At 39.2% G+C, this 19,112-nt stretch overlaps 1 protein-coding gene across 1 annotated transcript in view; it reads right to left on the bottom strand.

Annotated features, from left to right (window-relative positions):
- The window catches only part of QSER1 (glutamine and serine rich 1), a 92,876-nt gene that overhangs the window by 25,461 nt on the left and 48,303 nt on the right, over nt 1-19,112 (bottom strand). Inside the window, 4 exon segments of the mRNA XM_038404274.2 lie at nt 1,609-1,742; nt 2,590-2,706; nt 4,515-4,804; nt 11,057-14,764. Coding sequence (XP_038260202.1) covers nt 1,609-1,742; nt 2,590-2,706; nt 4,515-4,804; nt 11,057-14,764 — 4,249 coding nt within the window.

The raw sequence follows: 19,112 nt of genomic DNA on the forward strand, positions 1-19,112 counted from the left end.
TATCCCCTAGGTGCACACAAACTGATTATCAATTTGTTCCAGTATCTTTCTAGGTATCAGAGTTAGGCTGACTGGTATACAATTCCCCACGTCTTCTTTGTTCCTCTTTCTAAAAAAGCATTACATTTGCCTTTTTCCAGTCCTCTGCGACCTCAGCCGTCCTCTCTGAGTTCTTGAAGATAATCACTAATGATTCTGGGATTGCCACTACTGTTTCCTTAGGTACCCTCAGGGGAATTTTGTCAGGCCCTGCCAACTTGAGTACAACTAACTTATCTAAATATTCTTTAACCTGTTTCCTTATTTTGGCTTGTGTTCCTTCCCCTTTGTTGTTAATATGAAGTGTGTTAAGTATCTAGCCACAATTATACTTTTTAGAGAATACTGAAGCAAAACAGGCATTAACTAACTCAACATTCTTGTTGTCATCCATTATCAGCACTCTTTCCCTGCTAAGGAGCGGACTTACACTTTCCTGCATCTTTCTCTTGTTCCTAATGTATTTATGGCACCTCTTCTTTCCTTTTATGTCGCTTGTTATGTGTAACTCACTTTGTCCTGCAGCCTTTCTGATTTTGTCCCTACAAACTTGTGCTTTTTTTTGCATTCATGATGGGAGCCATAATGGCCTCTTCCTATTTTATCAGGATTGCTGTTGTGCCTTAAAACACAGCCAGAGCCTACACGATAAAAGGCTTTATCGCCAACAGAGTGATCACTTTATAGACAGCCATTGTAAAGAATAATGTAAAGGGGAGGCATAATGTGACCATGATTACTCAAATCAGTAAGTAAACATATTGTCATATTCACAAGTATGAGCCAATGAGCAACAAAAACACTGTGTAGCTCTGCTAAGAGAGAAATACAATAATTGAACTTCTTGGCATTAGATGTATTGCTGTTGCAATGTTGGCATGTGATATATAAGGGAGCAGTCTGTGAAAATGTACAAATGAAATACTTTCAGACTAAGTCTGACACATGGCTTTCCATGGTAAAAACATGATTTAAAGTGTTGACAAAATTCTTTAGTTTGCTTTTTACTGCCAAACAAGCCCCCTCTATGAGCAGTGATATCATAGAAGGAAAAGCATCTTTCTGACAACCATCTCTACTACTCAAGAGCAAAACTGTTGTCTTCCCAAAGTTGAGAATAAAGTATTCTACTTCTGAGGCATCCAGACAGCATTGTCATCCAAGCAACCTGGAAACACAGACTTAACTTGCAAAGTCCACAAGGGAAGAGATATGTAATTGTGTACCAGCAGCATACACATATATTACTAAGTGTTTAGAAATTATCTCACCTGGAGGCCTCCATTTATGTTGAGTAAGAAGTAAGGCAAGATAGACATTTGAGTCATGTGGCATTCCAAATCTTTCATAGCTGTAATGGAAAACTACTGTAATCCATAGAAGCCAAGGGGAAGAGTTAATAGTTGCTGTAGAAACTTTAACTAATTGCTCAAACCAAGTAATTCAAAGTTTCCACTTAATGCTGCATTAATGTCACTTTTGAATAAGATATTCTGAAATATTAGAGGACATGTGGGGCTCATGCCAAACCAATACAATACAATAAAAAAGTGATCTGAAAATAAATACCTTGCAGACTGTACAGGTTTACTTCGTGGTTTTTTTGAACAGACTCTGACATACTCCTTTTTGTTTGCATTTTCAATGAACTTCACATACACCCGTTTGTATTTCATTTTTGCATCCCCAAAATACCCAAGATACTGTGAAAAGCAAAACAAAAACATATAAATACACAAATTTTCCTATTCAAGTTATTTTGCTAAGTGAAGTTATTCTATTGATCATTTACACATGCAAATACTAAGACCATCTATTTGGGTACAAAAGCGATCTACTCTAAAACTGCTGTAATTTAGGAGGGAATTGCTGCTGGATTTTAAAGATCCTTAAAATATAAATAAGACAATATAGTCACGGTTGGTTTTCTCCTGCATCTGAGCTCTGCTAGGCACAGGGTGAGGGGCACCATCAGGGAGTGGGTTACTGGGCTGGTCTGCACTTACGCTTGCATGGAAGAGCAACTTGGAGGATATCCTACTTTATACTGTCAATGTATGGTCCATAAGGGGTCATACACTAGCCAATCTTCAGAGTGGAGCTCCACTCCATCCTACCTCCTCTCTATCTCTTTGTGCCATAAACACTGCCAGGATGCAAGTACGGGGAAAGAGCACATGACCCAGCTCCACCAGCTTTATCCCAGCTGAGAACTACTCCTCGCTGGGGGAATGCTAAACTAGGTAGTTGAGACCAGAATCTGGTTCCTTTGCATGACCTGCATGGCACAAAGAAACCAGAATAAAAATGAGAACTGGCCTTGAATATACGACAGCAATTCTTATTGTTGTTCTGCTAAAAGTAGCAGAGGGACCCACTAATTATTCATTTCTAGCCCTAGAGCTCAGGAGATCTTTGCAGAAATGCTAGTACAGAAAGTAAACAGAAATGTCATGTTCCTTTAATGCTCCAGGGTCAGACATTTTCTTTTGTGCAAGTAGGGGCTCAATCCGGGGTTACTGTAGTTTTACAAGGAATCTTCATACTTACACTATTAGTAGCAGCAAACTCTCTCTGTCCATCTCGAATTTCAGGAACAAACTTTTGTAACAAAGCCTTTTGTACTTTCCAGATTGCTGGAGGCTCTTTTCCCGTTTGTAAAGCCATCTATAAGAACCAAAAATGTATTAGCTAAAAATTGTGCTTATTTTCCTTCCAAAATTTATTAATTTTTTTCTTTAGAGATAAACTGGATATAAATTCTCCAGATTCCAAAAACACCACTATTATGTGCTGATGGCACCAGGATATTAGCTATGAGATATATTCAGTACAGTACCATCTATAGACTAAACCTCAAAATGTATTTCTTCAAGATCTTTGAAGCTGATCCAGCCATCTCCATCTATACAATCAAGCCATAAAAACCTGACAAATTTCATTTCAGCAATTTATCACTTTTTTCAAAGTTTCTTTTATCATCATGCCTTTGGTAGTATGAAAATAATTTTTAAAAACAAAACCACCAAATAGCAGATAAATGGCTCCCCACAATCCCTAGTGCTAGCTCTCTGTGACTGTAGAGTTCCCAAAGTACCTGACATTACAGCATGATACTTGCAGTTACGTGAAAACAAAAAGTTCAATAGTAACTAGTGAACTGGACGAAGATTACATTTGCAGTTCAACTTTTAGTTCAACAATCAGCTCAAACAGATTATCTTCTTAAAAACATTTGTCTTAAATATTATAAACATATCTGTAATAATTAACCGCCCAACCCCTAGAAATCTTTCTTTAAAATATTAATCTATAAAGATTCTCATATTTTAAGGGAAATGTAGAAAAAACTTTAAAGTGTATTTTCAAATGATTATGAGAAAAACCCTACAAGATTAGGATCCAACATTGCAAAGTGAGAATATTTTAAAATATTCCTTAACTTAGCTGACATACCTAGCAAATTATTAACAGAACTTTTATTTTAAAATTTGATTTCAAAAGGGTCCATAGGAAGGCAAAGAATAAACATATCTAGGAACGATTTTTAAAGTGACATGCAAAAGTAATAATAAAATCTGTGAGCTAGAACAGTAGCAGAGGAGTGGACATGAGGAAGACAAAACAGAAGAAGAATTAGAAATGGAGAAAACAAATAAGGTTTCCTTAAACTCGGCAGACATTCTGAAGGGTTGTAGTGGATCCACATAGAAGCCACTCCTTGTCAGAGGAGTGAACAAAGCAGCCACAAAAATAAAAAAAAATCGTAAAACAAAAAACTAAGGGCATGTCTACACGAACAGTGCTGCAGCACATCTGGTGAAGACACTCTATGCTGATGGAAGAGAGCTCTCCTGTTAGCATAGTAAAATCACCTCTGTGAGCGGCAGAAGCTATGTTGTGGGAGAAGTTCTCCCACCAACATAGCGCTGTGCACATGAGTGCTTATGTCATTGTAACTTATGACGCTCAGGGGGGTGGTTTATTCACACTCCTGAGCGACATAAATTATGCTGACATAGGCTGTAGTGTAGACATAGCCTAAGACACATACTTCTTCAACACCATACTTCTGACAGCTAATCAAAGTCTTCAATAAGGATGTATTCTGGTGGGGTCAAGAATCCTTGAAAACTTTAGCTCTTTTGCAAAAGGTTAAAAGACATACATCAAATCTGGAAGACTCCTGTCAACTAATGTATGTATGTCTATAGACAATACTGAGATCTAATTGAGATTATCTGCTATAGTTATTTACCTTTTTCATTTAACTAGTATGAATGCTTGACGCATAATTAAAGTGATGCATATTCCCTCCCAAAAACTAGAACCACAACTGTATGCTATCTTGGCAGCATCACAAATACGTTGAGCTATGCAGTAGAATATTAAGCCTCTGCCCTTTGATAGTTTGATTGTTGATGCTTGGTTCATGGTGTGTGTTGGTAATTACTCAAAAGAAACATTTGGATTACCTTTAGCATATCTATATCTTCAATCTTCACTACAAATTCATCACGTTCTCTGTACATGCCCTCTCCTCCACTGTCCGTATTCTCCTCATCAGTACATCCTTCTATTGCAACAGCTGCCTGTATTTTTGCTAACTGGTCTGAAGTCACACCATCCTGGTCAGCTATCTTTATGAGTTCTGCTGAACTTGTTTTCTCCTGAACATTTACCACAGGAGCAGCAGTGTTTGGAGATTCCTGCTTTACAAGAGCAGTGGTGTTGGCAGTAGTAGCAACTGCCATTTTTTCAGTTTCTGAAGCAAAAAACAAGCAAGCATCGGTTATATGAATCATCAAGGATCAGCAACATAAGAAGGAAATTATATTTATTTTAATTACTTTCCCAGACAATACATATAAAAAGCACCCATTCTATAAATTAAAATAGCAAAGTTAACTAGCCCCAAGTTAAACCTATATCTAAAAAAATTAAAATAATTAGTATTAAGTCTGTACATTTGCAGGAAACTGATTTTGTTATAGCTATAGCACATAGGCATTATGGTGATACGTGCCTTAGAACACATCTTTATTACAGAGAGTACCAACAGGAAAACACTGTTTTGCTCTGTGGAACAAAGCAAATGGCAGACTCTAACAGATTACTATTTTGGATCTTGTTGGCCTCCCCTCTGCTGATATGCAACTACATCTTCATCATTTTCATCAAAAAAAGAAAAAGGAAAGTGGCTGTCATGTATAATACAAAACCTAAATCAAATATGAAAAAGTATTTTCTTAGTGGCACATCTGGGGCACTCTCATTTTGCATCTTCTAATAAATTAATTGGTGGTTTCAGATTATATTTTAACACTCCTAACAATCCTATAATATAATTTAACACAAAGTAGTGCTTTGCAATGAGAATTAATGGTACAAAGTGAAGAAATGAAAAGCAGTCCACTTCTGTATGCCACAGTTAGTCAGTGGAAATTACCAATTCCCCAAATGATTATTATTCCCTTTCCCCATCTACAAAGACGACCTCTCTTAGGTATTGTATTACCATCTGCCCTTAAAATATACTTGCTTTAACTCTGGTTTGCTAATCTAACTAAACAACGCAAGCCACAATTTAATTGCTAATATCACACTGAGTGAACTAGCATCAAAGGTTGGGACGTATCCTTTAAAAACAAAACAATAAAAGTATCATTTCACGTGATAAATTTCAAACAATGAGATACAGAAAAAAGAATATTCTATATAAATCATCATTATAAAATAATCCAAAAACATGTTAACTGGATATTTAAATTATTGCATCTCTATTACAAACATGCATTATCTGGAAACAGGAAGAGTCATTAAAAAATCACTCTTGCCAAATTTGAATAATGTATATGAAAAGAAGTTACAGTGCATACAGAATAAGATATTTCATGTCACATGACTGCAAGTATGGTAAATGCACTGGTCCAGTGAAACTGCAACACTTTTATTTAACATAAAAGTTGATATACAATTTTCCAAGCACATCTAGAAGTTTCCCAAGAGCAGTAAAGTATGTATGAGGTACCCTAGTGTTACCATGGTAGAAAGGTCTATACATGAATTTGAATATTTTGACATTTTTATATTGTTGAGTCTAAAAAATAAACAGATGTATAATTGCACATGTATAAAGAAATGAGTACTGACTCCACATGACCAGCATGTTGCAGAATATCAATTATTGTTATCTTGGATAAGGTACAAATAGCCCTCCATACAACAGAAGAGGAATTTGGTGGTATGCACTATATCTTTATACAAAACAGAGAAAAGATGGTACAACCATATTTTTAAAACAAAGTATGAAGAAAAAAAAGGTTAAAATAAAGCTTCACCTACTTTTCTCAGAATAATGTTCTCAATGCTCAACAAAAGGGAAATTCCTTGTGTATATATGCTCCGTAAAAAGTTCTTAAATGCAATTATTTGAGTTAAAAAGATGTACACATTGTCTCTGGCTAGAAGTATTAACTGGGAGACTGTCCACACTGCTTTAACATTCAGAAAAAATACCAGCTATTTAAACATTTTAAAAATTCAGAATTTTGCACTGAGAGAAATGGACGAAGCTTTATTTTAAGACGTTTCCTTCCTCTGCTCAAAAACAGAAGTTATAAACAAATAATTTTAATTAATTATACCCACAAAAGCAAACATGACAGTTATTTAATCAAAACTGTTTCCTTTGTACTAAATACACTGTACAATAAATACTTTTGTATCAGATTATGCCAAATTATTATTATTTTATTTAAAAATATACTTTTGGGTCATATTAGCTACAGCAAATCAGTTTACACTTATTTCATTTCAGTAAAAACATCCAGAAATTATTCATAGTGAAAGAATTAAAATCAAATCTTATTTATATTGGCCCTGGTCAGAGTTCGTTCATTCACATGTAAATTTGCACATGGAAATGCTTTTACTAAGTACATATATACATCTTCAACAAGATTACTTTTGATAAATACGAACAGTGGAGCAGACTGCTTTAAAATTGTAAAGTAATTTTACCAATGGCTGGAAGAGGAAGATAGATGATATTTGTAACAGAGTCTCTCTGGAGTGCCAACTTTGCTGGCTGGGGGCCCCTTGCCACACAGAGTTACCACCACAAAGACAGGCCAGTCCAGGTTCTAGCCCCTTAGGGTATGTCTACACAGCAAAGAAAAATCCATGGCTGGCCCATGCCAGCCGACTTGGGCTCAAGAGGCTTGGACTACAGGGCTGTTTCATTGCTGTTTCGACTTCTTGGCTAGGACCCTGCAGGGCAGTAGGGTCCCAGAGCTCCCGAGCCCAGAAGCCTACCCAGCAATGAAACTGCCCCTCAGCCTGAGCCCTGAAAGACCAAGTAGGCTGACACAAGCCAGTCGCAGGTTTTTCTTTGTTGTGTAGACATACCCTTAGTCCTTGCAGTGGGCCACACCCTTGTAGTCCTGCTTACTTTGTGATGGGTGGGGCAAAGCAAAAGTCCAAACTTAGGAAAGAACAAGCCCCTCCTGGGGTCAACAGAAGGTGAAACCGTCAGCAGCCTCAACTTACTTCAGGAGTGCCTGGGTAGCAGCTTTACTGGAGTTCTTACGGCCAGATAGCTGAGTCAGTCTCTTCGCGGTAGGCTTGCCCCTGGAGTTTGCTGGACTCCTCGCAGAGCTGGCAGGATCTCTCGCATGGGGGGTTCCTCCTGCTGCTTCAGGACCACTCCAGCAGTTACCTTCTCAGGGCTTTCCCCTGGCCTACAGCAGTTTCCTCCTTTTAAAGCCCTCCTCCCTACCATGCATGATTGGCAGGGCTGAAGGGGCAGGGCTACCTTTGTACACACTGCCTCCCTAGTCCCTTTGCTGTCAGTGCGGGATTTATACACCCTACCATAGTATTACAGAGAAAAGACACAAATATTTCACAGCTGGGGAGAAGGAAAGAAGTACCGCTCAAAGTTACTTTGGCACTTTGAAGGATAGAGCTGAAATTCAGAGGGATGTGACTGGAGAACTGGGCTATAGACAACAAAATGAAATTCAACAAAGACAAACATAAGGTGCTACACTTAGGGGAAAAAAACCAAATATACAAATACAGAATGAGGAATAATTGGCTTGGCAGCAGCACTGCTGAGAAGGATCTGGGAGTTGTGGTGGGTGACAACCTCAACATGGATGCCTCAGCAGTGAAATGCCGTTGCAAAAAAAAAAAAACCAAATGCAATTTTAGGTTGCATTAACAGAGGCATAGCCTGTAAGTCACGGGAGGTGAAAGTATCGCTCTACTCGGTGCTGATTAGGCCTCAGCTGGAGTACTGTGTCTAATTTTGGTCACCAAGTATAGGAAGGATGTAGAGATATTGGAAAGGATCCAGAGGCAAGCAACAAAGATGATCAAAAGAATGGAATGCAAGCCATATAAGCAAAGCTGAAGGAACTGGGTATGTTTAGTTTGGAAAAGAGAAGATTAAGGCAGGGAAGACATGATAGTGGTCTTCAAATACTTGAAAGGCTGCCATAAAAAAGATGGAGAAAAGTTTTTCTCTCTTGCCACAGAGGGCAGGAAAGGAGGCAATGGGTTTAAACTACAGCATAGCAGATTTACATGAACTCTCAGGAAAAACTTCCTAGCTATAAGAACAGTAGGACAATGGAACAGACTGCCTAGGGAGGTTGTGGAAGCTCCTTAACTGGAGATTTTCAAAAGGAGGCTGGCTAGCTACCTGTCTTGAATGGTCTAAGCGCAAAAAATCCTGCATCTTGGCAGTGGGTTAGATTAGATGGCCCCCGCAGTCCCTTCTAACCTATGATTCTATGACTCCCAAGACTAGCTATACAAGATTCCTCAGATATACCACATGCAGGCAGAGGTACATTCCAAATGCACTGTATTTGAGATATGAAGGTAGCTTGTGTGAACAGCAACAAAGAATTTATTGAACTTAACATATATATGGAAACCCTGACCCATATTCTTCTAGAAAGCATCCCTGTTAACACAGGGATCTTTATGGATGTATGTTTAGCATGGAGCTCAAGGACAACACCTATTCTAATTCTGTGCACTTAAAAGTATCAATACCTTCCTATACAAAGCAATGATCAAACATGCTCTAAGCATGTTCTATGTATAAAAAGTTGTGGTAAGAGACAAAGTGGCACTGAACTCTACGTGTCAAAACTGTTTCTGAGATGCATACATTTTTAGTGATAACTAGGTCTTTTAAGCAGTATCCAGTAATTTACAAACTTCATGGATCCACCATTTCCCCTAGTCCCCAAAGATTCATGGACTGGACATTCTTTTGGGAAAGGAGGTCTGGATAAGGTTCCTCCGAATAATAAATGTCTCTGCTCTTGACTTGGCTAGAGATACTGCTGTAAGATTACTTGAGGCCTTCCTTTTCCCAAGGGTCTGTGAGCCAGCTATAGTTGCCACCACACTAATGGACTGGTCTGAAAGTTCCACAAATTTGTCTCTGGAGAGCCACAATAGTAGTTGAACGTAAAGTGTGTGGCAGCATTAAATCTCATTTAATATGCATGTAAATATTAAAGCGCAGAAGAAACAAATTGGACAAGCATTCAAAAAGATTGCTTACAGGAAATCAAAAGGAGCTGGAACTGCTAAAGTAACTGGGTACTCTTTATGTTGTTAGCCTTTAAAGCATTTGGGCAAATGTTGATGAAGCCATCCTGCTGAGGCAGACCCTGACCTCTGTTAGCAGAATCTGTCCTTTTTGCTTCTTGGAATCTGATGAGTTCTTCATTGTGAACTTCTGCCCAAATGTTGCTTGGAAACCCTGTAACTGACATTTGAAGGTGAAAGTGTGTTTCTTTCCAGATGCTGCATAGAGACCCTGAGATCTGAAAATGACCATGAAGTCTAAGATGTGCAATGTCTTGCCTCTGAACTAATTAGGCCCCTAAAAAAGGCAGATCTAGACTTCCCTTGGAAAGTCTGAGAAATTTAGTCTCAAGGACCGGCATATAGTGATTGCAGCCACTGTCTTTGCCAAAACATTAGCAGCATCACAGTCTGCAGGGCTGGTCCAGCACTTGTCAAATCCGAGTTATCATGGTTTTCACCTCCTTCTTATCAACTTCGTTGCAAAAACATAAAACTATTTTATTTATTTATTTAAAACTATTTTAAAACGTAGATATGAAAAAAAAAACATAGTTTGCCAAAAATATTTCCAGAGGAAGCACCAGTAATTAAAATATATGATTGTTGACAAGAATTCTCTAATGTATAGAATAGACATTAATATTTAGCAGAGGAACTATATATAAAATATAAATAGTGCCATCAGTGCCACCCAAGTTGCACTAGGTACGACATTTACCTTTCATAAGTTCCATTTCTCTAAAGTCATCTACTTTGTGCTTAATAGTACAAAGTCTGGACTCCCCCTATTGAGAAAGTACCAATAAAACACATCCTCAGCTTGCCAGTGTAAAAAGAAATGTTTTTATAAGTAATTCTGCTTCATGTAATTCAATCATCATTGAAAGAACATACACAATTCCACCAAGGTAAAAACAATCTTTTCTGGAAGTAATTCAGTTATGTCATCATGATGAAATTTCTTTAAAGACACTGTTACATTTTTACAATCTTTACTATCCATGTGATGGAACATTTGTACTAGACTGTTGATTTTATGGGCAAAACCTTATCTACCATTTTGAGTTAGGAAGTAATAGAGTTGACATTAGTTTACTAAAATAAAAGTTTCTCCATTCCATGCCAAAATCATCTTTTAAACTGAAAAAGAAATATTTAAGGATATATTTTCAAAACAAAGTGAAAGGATTTAGCCACATAACTTCCACTATTGCGGAAAACACTACTTTAGTTAAATCTCAGTTCAATAATTTGAATATTACTCCTAAATTTTAGCGTGACCTAACAAAGGTCTTTTGAAAGATATGGTTTATCTAAAACTAAAGATATCTAACATTAAAAAGTAAAGTATATGCAAAATCTACAGAATTACGTCTTTGAAAGTAAACAACTATTTTACCTGATTTGTTTTTTTTGTCGGCAGTATCATCCAAAGCTGATAATGCTGTAGAGATGCTCTTCTGAAGATCGTGGTTACCCCCTACAGAATCATCTTCATCAGAAGAAAATGAAGGCAATGTTTCCAAATTTTTCTTAAGTTCATCATCAACTTTTTTGGTTGGACTTTCACAGCCACCCTCAACAGACAAAGGAGCTGCTGCTGGCTGTGGTTTTGAAGGTGGCTGGGGACCCGGGGCACGGACTATCTGGGTAACTGGCCGCCTAGTCCTGTTAGGCATTCGTACAGCAGGTGCTGAAAACTGTTGCCTGGGCCCAGATTTTAGAAAGTCTAAAAAAGATGCAAGGAATCCTGTTTTGACTTCTGGTTGCTTTTCTTCCACTTCTTTAATTTTTTGCCTCATTCTTTCCTGATGTTGATAAATATCATAACAACTTTCAGAAACAGGAGAAGAATATGGTAAAGATATGTCAGTTCCTCTTATATTCTGACGCTTGCACTGTCCACTTCGTTTCAATTGTTTCTGGCTTGCACTGTCATCTTCTGTAGCATGTTTTATTTGGCCTTTTCCTTTACTTTTTTTCTTTTGAAGGTTCCCTTGACTTAAATCTTGGTTCTCTTCTTCAGTTTTGTTACCACTTACATCTCCTGGTTGTAGCACAGATATTGGTTGCAATGGACTTTTAATTTTGTTACCTACTACAATGCCATCATCACAACCCATATTAAAGTCATTATCTGATGTAACGCTCTCTTCACTTAGACTCCGACCACTTGAAACAAATTCTGAGTCTCTAGCATTCAATGTACCATCAATGGGAACATCATTGTCTTCTTCAGATTCATGACTAATGCTAGACTGTTTCTTAACTTTGCCAGAACCTTGTTCTTGCTCCTCCTGACTAGGTCCAAGGGCTGGAGAAGTCATTCTAGCTGATACATTTTGATCAGAAGTCTCCATATGTTGCTCAAGGATCGTATGTTTTGATTGTATTGTAGACACTGTTGTAAGGTTTATAGTAACTTGGCTTCCATTTAGAGAAATATTATTTATGCTATGTGGTTTTCCAACTACAGAGGGTGACGAGCTGAAACTAGGAGATATGTGTCGTACATCTATTGACTGGAACTGAGATTTGGAATCATCACCATTTTCAACAGATTGGATTTCTTCTTCATTAGATGTGGATTTGGCAAATTCTGATGGTGTGACCCCACACGCTGCTGCTGTTGCTGCTAAGATGTCATCCACATTAGACAATATATTCCTATCATCACTGAGAAGCATAGACTCTGGAAAACATATAGAACCAAGAGAAACAAACTGATTCTTTGATTCATGTTGATTTGGTTGAGTAAAATGGTCTTTTGATGTCATATGTTGCTGTAGTGGTTTTGAGGACTCAGAAATTTCCATTTTAATAACTTCTGCATTTTGAGGATGAAGCTGTTGCTGAGAATGACGCCCATTACTTTGAATAATGTGACTATCCATTTGAAGGAACTGATGTGCTACCTGCTGAGGACTCTGTATTCGTCGCACATGTGGAGATGCCTTTGCTTGTCCTAAGCCTGACTGCAGTATTGACTGCTGAAGAATTTGTAAGTCACAGGCAGATTCCAGAAGTACCTGTGCATTAGTCAAACATAGTTGATTGCCATGCCTCAAAGCATGAGCTTGAATCTGTGATGATGTGCTAATGACTTGGCCCTGCTGTTCTTGGGCCTTAGTTTCATGTACCTTATGCATAAGAGAATGCTGCTGGTTTAGTTCTTTAGCATTTACACTTATTTGTGTTGTCTGCATTAAATTAGCTGCCTTTTTAATATCATGGCTTATTACATTAGTGATATGGCCAATCTGTTGAGTAAGCTGTGCCACAGAACCAACCATCCTCTCATCTTTTTTTGACCCTTGGAGAGTAAGCCCAACAACTTGATCTTCAAGACGAGAATTACTTCTGATTACACTTTGAGAATACCTGTCATCTGCCTTTGAGACCCTATAGGCAGCATCCTGAGCATTAATTTCACTATCAGTTAGCCTTTGGGTAGAGGATTCAAGAGAAGCTTGCTGTTGCAATGCCTGTAAATCTTGCATTGACAATTCATCTTCCTGTTTTGATGAAGCATACAAGTTAGAGTCAGATTTCCTTTTAACATATATTTTTGTATCTGAGGAAGGTCTATTGTTCTGCAGTGTTTGTGAATGAGCTGGAGATGCAAAAGTAGGAGATTGAACAGCTGTCAAAAACTTTTGAGACTGCGGAGAAGATGATTCTTGGGTCTGAGAATTCTGAGAAGAATGAAGAGAAATATAGTTCTGGTTTGGGCTTGAGGCTGACAAATTTTGAACACGAGGGGAGGAAGAAAATGGAAGAGAAGGTGAAGTTAACGTTAAAGATTGCCCTGAAGTATAACTTTCTGAAGGACTAACAGCTGACAAAACCTGTGATTGAGATGAATAATTAACCTGTGATTGGTTAACAGGAGATAAACCCTGAGAGTGATTAGAAGAATAACTCTGAGATTGGTTAACTGAAGAAAGATCCCTTGTTTGACCAGAATAGTTCTCATTTGGAACTGAAGTTAATACCTGTTGATCTGCAGAGTAACTTAGTGTTGTCTGACTATCAGAAGTTATAGTTTGTGATTGCCCAGAAAAAGTCAGTGTTTTATATAACGAGGGCAGCTTCTCAACCTTGCTAGATGAGAAAACTTGTGAATGACTGACAGATGGCATATTCTGTGACTGTGTGGAAACATAGTTTTGGGATTGGCTGACTGACAACAGACTTGGTAGCTGTGCTGTAGAATAGATTTGTGCTTGGCCTGCTATTACAGAACTCTGATTTTGTGCAGTTTTGGAATAGCTTTGTGTCTGCACAGGAGAGGCTACATTTTGAGGTTTGGGGGTCTTTGTTGACCTTGAAAGCTGCTTTGTAGAACAGTTTTTTGCTTTTGCTGTAGAAGTAGATGGGAAACCGGGTGATGGAATTGAAGATGTATAAGACTGAGCAAGTTCCACTGAGACTTGAGAGGTCTTCTGTTGTGATCCTCCATTGCTCACCTGAGTAGCATTTCCAACTGGACTGCAGGACAGTGCTGACTGCCTGGATGTATCCTGAAAATTAACTCCACTTGTACTTGATAAATAACTGTGTAGGGAATGCTGTGAACCAGTCAGTTGTGCCTGAACTGACTGTGTACTTGAAGGCCGCTGATGGTGTTTAATAACACTACATTCTCGCTGAAGTGCTCTATCAATGGAGGCAGTGGAACCAGAAAAGAGAGATGTGCTATATGCCTGAGAAGCCTGCTGAGCTCCTCCAAGTGTTGAAGGCAACAAACTAAACTGAGGTTGCAAGAGATGGGGTGCAGACTCTTGAGCAGAACGGTACGTTGATGACTGAGGTGGTATGCTAGTACTTAAAACAGAGCTGCCTAGGCGTTCAAATGTCAAAGCAGTTGGAACTGTGCCTTGTGATGTCTTGATTTGCAATAAAGGGTCATGAGCAGTTAAAAGACCATTTGATGTAGCACTGAATGTTGCATCTTGAAGTGTGAGAGATGGAGTAGCGGCAAAGTTTCTACTGCTGAAAGAGTTGGGATGCTGATAAGCTGATAAAGCAGATGTTGGTGGAAATGTTCCAGAGGTTGGCAATGCTCCAGTAACAAATAGTTCTGTTGCTGCTGAGGAATGCATACCTGGGGGGGCGGGAAAAAAAGTGTAAAGAAACTTTATAAGTAATAATATTTTGTACTTCCATTTTATTCTACAATCTCAAAGCCCTTTACAAGTGTAACTTCAGACTCAACACTGCTGTGAGGGAAAGAAGTAGTTACTCTTAGATTTAAGCAAAAATACATCACAAAATGTTTACTTGCACACCTATGAATATATAAGGACACATTTTCTGGATCTGTTTTCAAACTGGGCCTCCATTTTTGCAGGTATAATGAACTCCACACTGCAGTTAATTGCGAAGAAAAAGCACAAACTGAAATTATGTACTGTTGGTGCAAAATGTGCCGCAAAAAGAGAGCCCTGTTTGAAACCTCAGGCACCTTTATATTTATTTTTATCTATTTAGTTGTTTTGATTTTAATCTATATGAAACTCCACACATCCACAACTCTTAATATACATTTAAATACATCATAGGAGTTAAAAAACATAAATCAAAGCAGTAGCACTTTTCTTACTCCTTCACTCCCACCTTAACACACCTCGTATAATCATCAGACAACAGAACACAACTGCCTATAGAACACTTCTTTCAGTAATGTACAGATCTCATTAAGTAATGGTCACTCACGAATGCCTGGGCTACAAGGAACAAAATGCCTGTTACTGTGAATAAAATTTACATTGCACTCCTAAAAGATGCAATTTTATACATCTATATCAAAACATTAATTGAATGGGAGTTTTGTCAACAGTTTTTACAACTTATTTTCTGAGAAACTGCATTTATTCTGCTGCATATGTACTTTTAAAAGGAGGCTTTGCTCTGAGGAGGTGGGAAAGAAATGCATTTATATTACATCTGTATGAATAAAATGGAATAAAAGCATCCATGACTTCCACAATATGAGTATCAGGTCAAAAGGTCTGACATTCACTACTTGCAGCCTTGCTTTGCTGCACCATCCTGAGCTGACAAAAAAAATATTTATCAATGGAATATAATTTCTGTATTACTTGAATTATAATATAAGAATTATATATATTATCTTATTAGATTTAAATCTAGATATAATCATAGTATTTAATGACTTTTTGCATTTCTATAGCACTTCCCATCTCAGGAGCTCAAAGAGCTTTACCAATAGTGGATATTAAGATTCACAATGTCCTGGAGTAAGAAATTATTATGATCCCTATTTTAGAGATGGTGAACAGAAGCATTGAATAGTTAAGTGATTTGCCCAAAGTCTTACAGGAATCTATGGAAAAGCTAGAGAATCTTGGTTCTATCCCTCACTTCCAATCCATATCCACGAGACTATCCTTCCAATAACTAATAATGAAAGTCCTCAAATAGATTTATATAATCTTACATTTAAAAATACAGGCAATTGGTCAATTAATCCCTGGAGCCCTACGCTGCTTCTATTGAAAGTTAAATGCAGTGCTCCTACTGACTTTCATGGGAACCAGACAGGGCATAGCACAGTGATTCATATAGTTCAACTTACAGTTTAGTGGCTAAGGGAAAAAAACAGCCTTTTAGCTTTGAACTACTATTTGAGAATAAGTAAAATCCTCTCTAAGAAGGATTTCAGTTTTGACACAATAATTACCTCAGCAAATAAACTCCATTTAAAATAATTTAAAATATTTCAGTTGTTTCAAGTTTTTTAGTTGCAGCAGGGCACCATTACAGCTTAATCTCAAAACTGCTTAGACAGCATCATCTGAGGCAGCTCAGGAGGGCATTTGGATGGCCTTTCAGTTCAACAGAAATTAAACCCTTATAATAAAAACAGAAGCATTTTAGCATCAGTTTAAAATTTGCAAGCTGTACAGATAAATATGCTATATACTATTTGTTAATATATCTATATGGATGCAGAAAATAGAAATTTTAAGTAGCATTCAAACACCAATCAGATTCTCCCAAACAGAAATACCTATTGCCACAGAGACAGAAGGACTACTATATAAAAAAAAACATAGTTATCTTCCCTCTTTGGAATGTGTTGCTCATGTCCATTCCAAGTATGTGTGCCGCGTGCACAGTCATCAGAAGGTTTTTCCCCTAGCGGTACCCGTCGGGTCGGCTGTGGAGCCCCCTGGAGTCATACCTTCATGGTGGTGTATATAGGTCCCTGCCGACCCACTGTCTTTCAGTTCCTTCTTGCTGGATACTCCGACAGAGGGGAGGCGGGTGGGTCTTGGGATGGACGTGATCAGCACATCTCAAAAAATAATAGTTATGAGAAGGTAAGTAACCATTTTTTCCTCTTCAAGTGCTTGCTCATGTCGATTCCAAGTAGGTGACTCCCAAGCATTTCCTAGGAGGAAGGGTCGGAGTTCATGGAATTGCTGATTGAAGCACCGCTCTGCCGAATGCTGCATCGTCCCTGGCATACTAGGTAATGGCATAATGAGAGGTGAAAATGTGGATCGACGACCATGTCGCTGCCCTGCAGATCTCCTGGATCAGGACCTGGGCCAGGAATGCCGCCAAAGAGGCCTACGCCCTTGTAGAATGCGCCGGTAGTGCTGAGGCAGGTATCTTTGCCAAATATAACATTCCCGGATACAAGACGAGATCCATGACAAAATTCTTTGAGAAGAACCGGGAGGCCCTTCATCCTGTCAGCTACTGCAACGAACAACTGAATCAACTTATGAAACGGCTTTGGATGCTCGATATAAAAGGCCAATGCTCACCGAATGTCCAAGGAGTGGAGTCTTTGCTCCCAACTGTTAGTGTGTGGCTTAGGGAAAAAGACTGGGAGAAAAATGTCCTGATTGGCATGAAACTGAGAGATGACCTTTGGAAGAAAGGCTGGGTGAGGCCTAAGCTGCACCTTGTCCTTATTAAAAAAAAATGGTGTAAGGAGGGTTGGAAGTTAAGGCTTTAAGCTCGGACACTCTCCTAGTTAATGTTATTGTGACCAGGAATGCCATCTTCCATGACAGACAGAATAATGAGCAAGTCACTAGGGACCTGAAGGGGGGCCCCTTAGTCTTGAAAGAACCAGATTAAAGTCTCAAACTGGGACTGGCTGCCTAACTTGTAGGTATCATCTGTCAAGACCTTTAAGAAACCGACCGACCATCAGGTTGGAGAAGACTGATTGGCCAGCCACTCCTGGGTAGAATGCTGAAATGGCGGCTAGATCAACCCTTATTGATGAGACTGACGGGCCCTGCTTCTTGAAGTGCAGCAGATAGTCTAAGATGAGAGGTATCAGTATCTGCAACTGAAGGGTACGGCCCTGCAAAACACCAGATCGAGAATCTCTTCCACTTGGCCAGGTAGGATTTGCTACTGCCTGGTGGAGGGTTACCTAATGCCAAGGAGAACCTCCCTAATGGGATCAGAGCACATTAGTTCTACTTGGTTTAACCAGGAAGCGTCCAAGCTGTAAAGTGGAGAGACTCGAGGCTGGAATTCCGGAGATGGTCATGGTCTTGAGTGATCAGGTCCAGAAGCAAGGGCAATGTATCCACCGACAGCTCCAGAAGTGTGGTATACCAGTGCTGGCAAGGCTATGCTGGTGCTATCAGTATGTGACCCTCTTCCTCCCTGGGTCTTCAGCAGAATCTTGTGGACGAGCGGGAAACGCAGGAATATGTACAGCAGGTGGTCCGTCTAAGCGAGGAGGAACATGTCCATGAGGGAGCTCAGGTTGTGATTCTGGAAGGAACAGAACTGCAGGCACTGACTATTGCTTTTTGTAGTGAACAGGTCGATCTGGGGAACTCACCACCTTTGGAAAATGCTATTCACCATGTCTGGGCGAATGGACCACTCGTGGTTGTGGAAGGATCTTCTGAGATAGTCCGCCAGCTTATTCTGAGAACCCAGGAAATAGGATGTTTCCATGTGAATTGAGTGGGCTATGCAGAAGTCCCACAGTGTGAGGGTTTCCTAATACAGGGGAGAGGAGCGAGCTCCACCGTGCTTGTTTATATAAAACATTGTGGTTGTGTTATCCATCATCACCGCCACACATTTCCCTCACAAGTGGGCCTGGAAGGTCTGGCATGCCAGGCGGACTGCTCTCAGCTCCTTGACATTGAAGTGAGAAGTGAGAGAGCTTGACTTGTGACCAAAGACCCTGGGTCCTGAGTTCTCCCAGATGAGCTCCCCACCACAACGCTGACACAGCTGTGACCAGGGACAGAAAGGGCTGTGGTTTGGCAAAGGGGACCCCTGCACATACCATCTGTGGGTTAAGCCACCACTGGAGAGACCAGAGAACTGGCAGTGGGAGTGTCGACCACCTTGTCCAGGCTGTTGCGCCCTGGCGGATAAGTTGATGCCAGCCAGGCCTGGAGAGATCTGAGCCTCAGCCTTGCTTATTGTACCACGTA

Source organism: Dermochelys coriacea, chromosome 6, assembly GCF_009764565.3.
Source record: "Dermochelys coriacea isolate rDerCor1 chromosome 6, rDerCor1.pri.v4, whole genome shotgun sequence".
Taxonomy (NCBI): Eukaryota; Metazoa; Chordata; order Testudines; family Dermochelyidae; genus Dermochelys; species Dermochelys coriacea.